Here is a 12,177-nt window from a genome sequence, read left to right as displayed (position 1 = left end):
AAAGAAAATGCAATGTTTTTTCTGTATATTTGAAAAACTACTGTGTATCCTCTATAATTTTTTAATATTTGTTGAAAGTAGTTGTGAGTAAAAGTGAGAGAAAGAATAATGATGAATGTATAAAAAATATTTTTCAAATAAATTACACTAAAATCATTGTCTTTGTCATTACATTTTTCTCTCCTTCACTCCCAACCAATTTTAAAAAATATTAAAAAATTATAGAGTGTGAATAGTAGTTATTTAAATATACAGAAAAATCACTGTATTTCTCTATCATCTGCTCACAATACCTTAAACCACTCTCTATATTATAAAGATCTTCGTCACAAAATTAGATGAATTGAATGTGAATCCTCTAAGTGTGTATATATATATATGATCATAAGAAAACTTTTTTGAAATTGAGAACTATGAGAACCATTTTGGACAATAATGACTTATCGTACATTACGTACGCAACACTGCTGGTCATTAATTTCAATTTCACGCAGTGGTAGTTTGGTAAATAACCCAAACAGTAGTTCGCGATCAAATTCATCGATTTAAAATCGATTCCGATCCAAATTCAGAACTCCTTAATCTATCTCATCTAATTTCTAAACTCTAATCACAACTTACAGTATGAAATCTCAAAAGTCAAAACCCAAAATTGAAAAGAACGTCACTGAACATTAAAAATCTACAAATTGATGATTTAATCAATCGAATTGATGTGTAAGAGGCTTTAGAATCATCAATCGATTATGAAAATACAGATTAATACACTTAATTGAGCTCTGATTAGGGTTCATGTTTAAACGTTCTGCTCAAAGTTTAAATGTTATGACCAAAATAAACACCAAATTGATAATTTAATCAATCGAATTGATGTGTAGAAGTATTTAGATTCATCAATCAATTATGGAATTGCAGAAATAACGCACTCAATCAAGCTCTGATTAGGGTTCAAAATATTATGTTTTAAACGTTCTGAAACAAAACTGAATACCTTTAAACGTTCTGACAAAAAAAGAACATCTTTAAACATTCTAATACATTCAACGAAGTTCTGGGTGTTCAAAAAAATGAACATCTTTAAACATTCTAATACGTTCTAAGAAGTTCAGGTTGCTTAATAAAGTTTAGAATTTCTGATAAAGTTTAGAAGTTCTAAGAAGTTATGGGTGTTCAAAAAAGTTTAGAAGTTCTGATAAAAAATTTAGAAGTTCTGGCTGTTCAAAACTTCTAAAACTAACCAAAAAAAATTAAACACATGTAAACATGAAATTGAACACTGAAATCACTTCATATAATCTCATAATCATCAAACAATCATCAATCGACTATTAATTTGATCATTGATTTGACCATATGAACAAAATATGGAACGTCTGCAACTGGGTTTCTACAAAAACTCAAAATTGATTAATTGAAACTTCAAATTGATGATTAATTGGACCAATTTCAAAATTTAATTGATCAATTAGTTCAACAATTTCAATTTCAATTGGGCAATTTTATCAACTGACATGTGAGCAACGATCGATGGTTGTGTCGGAAGAAAATGGTGGTCACAAAGGAGGATGGTGGACGGAATCGTTGAACGACGATGGTGAAGGTGGACGGAATCGACGACGGAGGCCAGCTCGTGTATTTGTGATTTTAGGTTAAGATGGTTATTGAAGATGGACGTTTCAGAATGTCGCGTACCTATTGTACGATAAAGGATTTTCATATTCCCTCCTTTACCTATATATATATATATAGGTAAAGGATCCTAAGAGAACCCTTTGCAAATTAAGAACTTTGAGAACCATTTTGAACCACTAAAAACACCTTTAAAAAATAATTAAAAAAATCATAAAACAAAAAGTAATAAAAATTTTAAAAAAGTAAAAAAACTAAAACTCTTATATTTCATTCCGGTTTCATTAAAAAAACAAAAAAAACATCGTATTATACACATATGTATAATTTTATATAATATTTAGTTACGTAATATACACATATGTACAATATCATTTATCTTAAATTATACACATGTGTACAAAAAAACATGTAAATGTACATATATGTATATATTATACATATGTGTATATAATTTAGCTAAACCAAGTTTTTTTTATGAAACCGGGATGATAAATAAGAATTTTGGTTTTTTTACTTTTTTGATTTTTGTGTTTTTTTTTATTTTATGTTTTTTTTTATTTTTAGGTTTTTTATGGTTTAAAATGGTTCTCATAGTTCTCAATTTCAAAAAAGTTCTCTCATGATCCTAATCATATATATATATATAGACTGGCTCAATGAGACGGGGACCTAGTACCACGCGTGGTGGGGTATGCCTCCCCTCTGCCCACATATGTAAGGATACAAACACAAGTATAACTAGCCCAACTGCCAACAGATACTAAAGTTTTAGGGATACATTATCCCATGTAAACTTTGGTTTATGGGTATGACTCGATTAGAGAGTTTTATAGATATGAGGGTATCACCTTTGTTTTGATCAGCGCTTTCACTGATTTTGTTTTGAAGTTACCTCAGACCTATAGTACGAGAATAACCAAGTATAAATACTAGATCAATGATCTAGCTTTAGACCTTTAGTCTATTTGCATAATCATTACATTGATAATTATTTCTTTTACTTGGACCTTTAGTCCAAAACATTCATTAATAAAACACTACGTTTCTTCTTCATGAAAAAACGTATATGCTAAGTTTCTTCTTTATTAAGAAACATTATAAAATCGTTATAATTATAAAGAACTAATATTTATCTATACCCTTGTATTATAAAACTATATTTCACTTTATTATCTCATCAAGGTATAGACTATACCCTCGACTAGGGTATATATATATAATAAAATAATCGGGCTACCTTGTATGGCATATGAAATGCCTAAGTTTGATGCAGGCAACACTTCTACTTGGTCGAATGTTAATTGAGAATACAAAAAACCAAAGCTTCAACACTTGCACGTACTTCGAGAAATGAATCGTCAGAACGTCGGGATCGAGGCAAGAATATCGAGATAATACAAGAGAAGAGTGATTTGGGATGCACAAGGCAGAGCCCGACACCCCTATTTATAGAGTTGAAATTGTGACCCATCGCAATACGCGACATGCTAAAAAGGAGATCCATTGCGTATCACGATGGATCTCTTAACCGCCTCTGAATATTATATTCCATCGCGCATCGCGATGGAATTTTGGTTTGGCCATCGCGTATCGCGAAGCCGCCCACTAGGTCTGATTGGTCACCTAGTAGACCTGCCACGTGGTTGGAAACGTGTCCACGATTACTTTGCATACGCGATGACCCAAAAGGTTAGGTGATTGCGTATCGCGACACCGCCCATCGTAGGGGCAATGTGATGTACCCATCACGTATCGCGATAGGTCTTGGAATCCAGAATTTTCTTTTTAAGTCCCTTTACTTTTGATGACTTGTCACATCTTGATCTTACTTCCCTTTTCTAAAAATAATAAGGCGGCTTGCGGCGATGCGAGGGTGCGAAGTGCGCCATCAAAGCGCCACATTGCGCCCGTCGCCGTCACCGTCGCCTTCGCCATCATCCGAGTCCTCGCCCGTGCCCGTGCGCGTGTGCGTCGGGTGATTCGCATTCTCCTCCAGGACCACTGGGTGCATGCAAAGCATAAAAGAATATTACTATGGAAACTTATCTCTTTATAAAGAGCTTCCAAATATTTCTCACTTTCCATGTGGGATTGACTTTATCTTTCTTATTTATAACCATGTGAAGGAGTTCCATTTTCTTCCTTCTTTCCATGTGGGATGGATTCATATTTCCTTAACATAAGATGTTTCCATCTTTATAATCTATATATATATATATCTACTTATTTCTTTACCATATTTATTATTAAAATATTTTTGGGTCCTTTTATTTTCAAGGTTGACACTTTTAACCCAAAATAAATATGGTATTTTTTGAGATGTTACATTAGTGAAAAGCTACCTACTCTCCTAGTCTCCCATCATCACCCTCGTGCCTCTAAAACTAAATGTTGTGGGACAGGAATCGAACCTGAGTCACATGAAACACCAAGTCTCTCCCTTACCACTCCACCATAGATCATTGGCAAACTAATATACAATTTAAATTAATTTCTATATTTGAATTTTATATCAGGTAAAATTATTATGTACATACCTATAGGTCTGTAAACGAACCGAATGTTCAGTGAACTAGTTTGTGAACCGTTCGGCAGTAAGTTCGTTTATGTTCGTTTATTTAATAAACGAACAAATATGAACAAAAAATTTGTGTTCGTTTAGTTGAACGAACAAACATGAATACGTTTTCTGCTCGTTCATTTATGTTCATGAACGTTCGCTTATGTCTATTTATTTATGTTCGTTTATGTATTTATAGGAAACAATTAGATATTACCCGGATGAGTCATCTAATTGAAGGTTTTATATTTGTTATTTTGTATTCAATTAAGTGTTTAATTTATGTTCATTTATGTTTGTTTGTGTTCATTTACATTTATTCTTATATGTTCATTTATGATCATTTATCCTTGTTCAGTTATGTTCGTTTTATATTTTAAACAAACGAACATAAACAAATACAAATATTAATTTTTTAAATAAACGAACAATAACATAAATATTTGTTCGATCAAGTGTTCATGTTTGTTTAAAATTAAATGACACAAACACGGACATGCCCTTGTTTATGTTCGGTCGATTTGTTTACAACATTTCATTATTCACACTGATGAATACATCGGTCTCAATCTTAAGGCCTTGCCGCTTTAATTTGTGTTCGTGAACCGTTCGTGAACACACTCATTTCCTTAATGAACAAGCACAAACATAAAATCACGTTCGATAAGTGTTCGTGAACACATTATTTCCTTAACAAACGAACATTAACAAGACCTTGTTTGTGCTCGTTCGATTCGTTTACAGCCCTATATACTTATATATTCAGATAGTTATAACTTCGTCCAGGTCTACAATCCAGTTCGACTTTTGGCTTGATCCGACCTATGACCCGATAAGACGGTCGATTCGATGTCTGGTTTGGATTTGAAAACATCAGTTCACAGAAAGCCACCGTGTTATCTAATAAAGTGTCAAATAATATGTGTTATTTTGTCAATCGTATGCTTCTATAGGGAAAAGTTAAAAATGCAAAGGGAGACAAACATGAGAAATATGAGAAAGATTTGTGGTCACACAAAATACACAGTAAAAAGATATAAAAATATAATAAAAATCATAACACAAAATATAAATAAAAAACAAAAATATTAACAAAACTAAAATGTTTCCTCCGTCTTTCGAGTTAAAAAAACAGATTGTTGAAAAATTGACACAATGACGAAAATAAACAAAATACACAGTGAAAGATAAAAAAGACACAATAGATCCCAAAATATAACGCAGTGCCAAACAAATTAGAACACAATGTTGAGAAATATGACACAATATCAAATATAAAAAGACACAACGTCAAGAAAAAAAAGACACAGTCAATGACGAAAATAAATAAAAAACACAATGATAAATAAAAATACACAATGCTTCTATTTCTCAACATTTTTTTTGAGAATGAGGAAGACGGGGGGAAACATTCTTATATTTTTTACTTTTTTTACAATTTTTTAAGGTGTTTTTATGGTGAGAAATTCTTTTTATTCTTCTCATTTTGGTTTCATTGTGTTGCCACCACCTACTAGTCATTGCCCCCACCGCCATGATCTTAATTGTCGTAATCGTTGCCTCCACCCCCACCACTCCCTCCCCTACCTCCAGCCTAGTGTCATTAGCACTACCTCCACGTTGCCACAACCTGAAATGTTGTCATCGCCGCCTCCCCCTCTCCTACCGTCACCCTAGTGTTACGAACACTACTTCCATCTCTATTGCCATCGTATCTACCATCCTTACCATCACGACTTTCATATCCACCACCATCTATTCCACTGTCTCTATCACCAACCATGTGTCACTACTAGGTGTGACATCTGTCAATTTCGTATTCGAAATTGTTTACCCGATTCGGTATTGTATTCAGATATTTCGTCATCAATAAAAGCGCATTTATTAGTGATTTATTATGCCATCTAAACATATCAAAGCATCCTTATAATCGCTTTTTTTTCTTCTTAAAATCGCATTCTAGAAAGTTCATGGGGCCAAATATGTCAAAAATCAAAGTTGTTAAACATCTCCACCCGTCCCGCTACGCAACAGGGAGTACCGTAGGCCTTCGCGTACGCAACAGGGCGTTAGATCATTAAAACTTCTTTTTAACGAAAACCTAATTTTACACCCTAAATCTCGTCTTATTTCTAGATTGTTTTTTAAGATAACTTTATTAACGACCTATGTATTGTATAACCCTAACTTAATCCTCATGTTTGGGCCTTAATTCATTTATTTATTTGTTGATGGTTAAAACCCACAAAAAAAACCCTAATCCATCAATTAAATGATTTCTTGCTTTTAATGATCAATTAAACCTATAAAGCCTTCACATCTTCTGATCAATCGTTACCATAACTCAAAACACACTTTCAATTACAAACTGGTGCATTAAATCTTCAAGTTCTTCATTTTTGACTTTCTAATATTAACTCTCATATTTTGGACATGTCAGAACCGAATCCGACTTTATGTTGATTTTTAGACTGGCTACGAACCGAACACTCGCTTAAACATACTTTTTCACTACTTTTATCGAAGAACCCCAAGATTTGTAATTTATTTGATCAAGTTCCGTTAGTGAAATTAAATTAAGTAATTTGTTCGATTTTAGGGATAAACTCTTAAGTTCGGTTTTATCAGCTCGCTTAAGATGATTTTTCTTATTTTATTGCTATCTTTTACCCGCCATATCCTCAGAGGTGAGTAATCGCATCTCGTTTTCACCTTTAATTTGGAGTAATATATGTACCAAAACCTCATGATTTAGGTAAACGAGTCCTCAACCATAATTTTATTTATTACGTTTGTGTGTTTTGTTTAATTGATTGTTACATGATTAAATGCAACGTGTTTGTTGTTTGGTGGTGTCATCCTCATCATCATCATCCTCATTAGTATGTCCATATGCCATCCGAGTAGCCTGACATCGAGTTTGGTGAAAAGATTTTACTTGTAGTAATTACCGCATCCACATCAAAATTGTTTTATTTAATGTGTGTGTGTATACATATGGGAGGATATTTTAAAAACTCAATATGGACCACACATTTAATTAAATGAGTATAGAATATGTGGCTGAGATTAAATATGACTGAAAAATGAATCAGGAGAGAGAATAAAAATTTATGATGATTGCACAAGTTTAAATGTTAGTTACACATGTGTAATAAGTCGATTCGGTGTGTAAAAAAAATACTGTAATTTTTTTACGTTACTTACACTTACATATTATGATGTGCTACGTGCGTAGCTTGTAAAATAGTAAGAGATGGATACTTAACTTTTGCACAAGATCGTGTTTTAAATTTATAAAAGTGATTTCTACTACGACTAAACACAAACAAAATAGGCAAGTGTACCTATCGTATATGTAGAATAGTATTGGTAAGAACCAAGTATCGATCCCTGGGCACACATGTTTCTAATAATGAATCGTCGTTTTACTTTAATCGGAGGTTTTAATCATTTTGGGGTTAATTTTTGAACTTTTTATAAAATATAAATACTTATATATAATATATAGGTGACCAAGATGAGAAATTCTAAATAAGTAGTTCAATTATATGAAGGTTACCATCTAAGATCAAGAATCCACTCCATTTATCCTTGATGATTAATATGTAAACATGTGATAAACTGGCCGTAATAATATATGATAGAATAGTCCATCATTTCTAAGTGAGCATATCCTATGACATAAAAGAAAGTAGCATGCGCATTTTAAAGTCGACCATTTCCTAATGTCATGCTACCACAAGAATGTCAATTTGAGTTGGCAAGTAGGTTAATAAAGCAGAGAGATTAGGATTGACTTTGATTTCTCAAATACCAATTCTAACAACTTCGGGTGATTATAGTTTAGTCACACAACCTCCCATTGGCTGATTTAAGTAAGTTATAATTACACATTCCGTTAACATGTGATTTCTTTAACTAGCATGATATCCTAAGAAATCGCGTTAGCGATGCTATTTTCGGATTACCAAAACTTAGAGATAGATCATAACTTATATCTCATCATTTCTAAGTACAATATAACGATCCATGTTTCGATAAGTTATCAAAGTGTTTCTATCTTTCAAGAACATGAATCGATCATGAATGATTGTCAAGATTGCCAATCACCAACTTTGAATTGTTGAATTAAGATGGTGAAACATTTCTCATCAAAATATAATTGCAAAATAGCCATGTACGTTACTAAACTAAATCACATGTTTTATATAATCATTAAGTAAAACAAAGCTTCTTCATAGATTTTAGATGGTAAATGGAGTTTAGCTCATATTGAGCATAATTATGGACATTGGAATGGATGATAACAACAAACACATGATTAAACTAGAACAATCTAACCAAATGTGAGTGAATCTTCCTTCTTAATAATGATGATGATAGATGATGATGATGATGATGATGGTTGATGATGATGACCTCCAAGCCTTCAAACTCTTCACTAGATCTTCAATATGAGTGTTAGTGGGTGTTTTTATAAGTGAAAACTGCATAGAATTCTCTTCAATGCACACCAAATAAGTGCAACATGAGCCAATATTTATAGGCAATCTGGAGTGAGAAGCACGGCCCCGTGTTCCATGAGGTACGCCCCCATGCTTTTAATGACATGTGCCAAATTCGTTTTGTCTTTTTGTTGGAGGTGACCACGGTCCCGTGCTTTTGTTCCCAGTATTTGTCTTTTCTTATAGATTTTTGTCTTTTCTGGTGTTCAGAAGCATGGGGCGTGTTTCTTGAGGCATGGGGGCGTGTTTCTTGCTTTTCTTGTGTTTTCTTCTGTTTTTCTTCGTCTTTTCGCTTGTTTCTTTGTTTGGGGTTTGGTTTCACCTGAAATTGTATTTTATTATGATAAGTATCCTTCTGTGCTATGTTATTTAATAGAAATTGTAGTTTTTAGAGATTATTTGATGCTGAAAAGATGTATAATTTTATGTACATCATATTACATATGTGTAAAAAAATTTAAAAAAAAATTGTTACGTTGAGTTCTTTCGAGTTATTAAAACTTAAAACGGTTCTCAAAAGAAATCAATCATATATATATATATTTATATATATATATATATGGGTGGGATCTAGAGAGAACTCCTCTTAAAGAGAGAACTAGAGAACTAGTAAAGAATTATTTTTAACTATTTTTAAAAAATATTTTGTGATTTTTTTTCTTTCTTCCTTCTAATAAGATGATATTGTTCCTAAAAGAATAAAAAAATAAAAAAAAACGTCGATGTAATGCATATGTGCATTAATGTGTGTTGTATATATAAAATAGTGTTTTATTGCATATAATACAACACAAATACATTATCTAATACACACTATTAAATATATGCAAATACGACACTAATAATTGTATGCAAAACACATTATTGCATATGTGTAATACAACACTAATGTACATATGCACTATATCGATTTTTTTAATTCTTGTATATAATATAACACTATTGCAAATATACAATACAAACAACTATATATATGCTATTCAACACTATTTTAAATATCAAAATGCACATATTGCACATATGCATTATAAAAAAAGTCGATGTATTGCATATATGCATTACAATGTTAATTTTTTTTTTAATATTTTTTTGTGGTGAAGAATAACAACATATAAGAAGAATGAAAGAAAAAAAAATTTAAAAATATTTTTTTAATTAAATTAAAAATACTTCATTATTAGTTATTTAGTTCTTTCCATAAAATGGAGTTCTCTCATGATTATCTCCTTATATATATAGGGTAAGGACCATAAGAGAAACATTTGAAAATTGAAAACTTTGAGAACCATTTTGGACCTCAAATTTTTTTTTAAAAAAAGTAAAAACCCAAAATTCTTATATTTCATTCCGGTTTCATAAAAAAATAAATAAATAAATAATTAAAAACTTCGTATTATACACATGTGTGTAATTTAATTTAATCTTTTTTTTTTACTTTGTTGAAGTTTTAATCTTTAGTTACGTAATGGACACATATGCACATTATCATTTACCTTAAATTATAAATATGTCTATAAAAAAACATGTATGTACATATATGTACATATTATACACATATGTATAATTAAGCTAAAGCAAGACCGTTTTTTTTATGAAACCAGGATGATAAATAAGAATTATGGGTTTTTTACTTTTTTCATTTTTGCGTTTTTTTTTTGTTTTATATAGATATTTTTTTATTTTTGGGCTTTTTTGGTCCAATATGATCCTCATGGTTCTCAATTTTCAAATAGTTCTCACATGATCCTGAATATATATATATATATATATACTATATATATTCATTTTAAGTTTGTGGTTATAAGTTTGTATGATCTTAAATGAAGTAACAAAATTACTTATCAGGGAAGCGTTTACTTAAAGGAATAAGACATATCACAATGTTGCTTTGGTAGTTGTGTCAATGACGTAAAACCAAGGCCATTGGACCCACATGGCATGTACCAGCAATTTGAGATTGTTTGTAAAAAAAGACTCTTTAAAGATGATGCTAGTTTTTATGCAAAATCTCTTGCGAATGATGGCTATCCACCGTCTATCTTAAGAAGGAAAGGCTAGGAAATTTATTGTAAAACACACAAAAACTACAAGTTAGGTGAAGCAAAGGAATCAATGATTCTCTTCGTTCATGTCTTCCCGATTTGAAATTCCCTCCATCAACCAAATCTTCAAATCATGTGGTAGTTGGCAAATGGTATTGCCCTTTTGTATTCATTAAAGAAGGAAGATTGAGTGATCCAAGTGCAAAAGTCTATCTTTTATGAAATGACACCGGAGCAGAGGTGGGAACGAGTTTTCGAACAGGAAAATGTGCATAATAATGATGGAGGTATCGTGTCAGTGAACGTTGTGGTTCATAGTGAAGCGGTTTTCATTGGTGTGAATCAGATTGATGCAATATGGGACGAAAGAAACGTGGTAGATGGAGCCATATGGTTTACAAGAATAGGGGACGATAATGAGAGAGAAGAAAGTGTGGGGCCGTGTCTAGCAATTATGGAAAGAATGAGGTGGGAAGAAGAAAATGTTGGATGGGTTGGTGGGGAACAAAGAACACATAACGTAAAGAGAGATGAAAAGTTTGAAGGGACTGGTGGATGGGAAAGATTTGATTGTTATGTTCTGGTCGAAAGGTTTGTGCTCAAAAGAATGGATGGAAGCTTGGTTTTAACATATGATTTTGGTCACAACCATCAAATTAGGTCCATATATGAGTAAGATTGTGTTTTTTTACACATATATTCAAATAACGGTACTTGCTACGCCACGCTTGTTTATAGCAAATATTTATGTCAGATGTTGAAATAGTTTTTGAAATTTGCTCTTGTATCTTGTATTTTATAATAACAAAATTAAAAAATTTGGACCGTTTAACTCATTCGATTGATAGTTTCTTTAGCAACGCTTGACATACTTATAAGGTCTAATAGTTGGTTTTTGGCTATATGTAGATCATTTTATAGATTCGTAATTTTTTTGAATGAAAGCTCACAAACTCTTTAATTATATTCCTAAATTAATCTTTTTTTATAAGAATTACAATAGTTAATCCTCTTGGAAAGGCAAAACTTTATACAATTTCTTAGTACCGCTGAATGAAAGGTCTTTTGGATATAAACTTTAATTAGTTTAAACAAATTTGCTAGTAAATAAAACGAGATCCACGTTACATTGCTTTGAAGAGCCTGCTACCTCGTAAATGCTAAATATTTTTATACCTAGGGGTGCTAGTTCTTGACATGACCCGAACCCCGACAAGAAAAAAAATATTGGTTTTGGGTTTGCTGACACGAACCGTTTTCTTAAATAGGTCAATCCGAACCCGATCTGTTAAAAAGCGGGTTGACCTGTTAATCCATTTAAGAACTTATTACAAGTTAATATTTTTAATTTTAATTTTAGTGGGATTAGGTTTAAATACTTTGATTTTTTTTTTATTTTTCAAAAATCTTTTCACTTTTTTGTTCCTAAGACATT

The 12,177-nt window shown here is 31.7% G+C and overlaps 1 protein-coding gene across 1 annotated transcript; it reads left to right on the top strand.

The window, feature by feature from the left end:
* The first annotated feature begins 10,965 nt into the window (after positions 1 to 10,965).
* On the top strand, positions 10,966 to 11,418 carry LOC143625758 (uncharacterized). The gene has a single exon (XM_077096013.1). It carries the CDS (start codon positions 10,966 to 10,968, stop codon positions 11,416 to 11,418), a length of 453 nt encoding a protein of 150 aa, XP_076952128.1.
* Positions 11,419 to 12,177: the final 759 nt, after the last annotated feature.

Source organism: Bidens hawaiensis, unplaced genomic scaffold (assembly GCF_021521415.1).
Source record: "Bidens hawaiensis isolate Kalapana, Puna unplaced genomic scaffold, B.hawaiensis_p1.1 tig00004234_1, whole genome shotgun sequence".
In the NCBI taxonomy this organism is placed as follows: Eukaryota; Viridiplantae; Streptophyta; class Magnoliopsida; order Asterales; family Asteraceae; genus Bidens; species Bidens hawaiensis.
The sequence above is the reverse complement of the archived record's forward strand: the minus strand, read 5'-3'. Positions and strand labels throughout refer to the sequence as shown.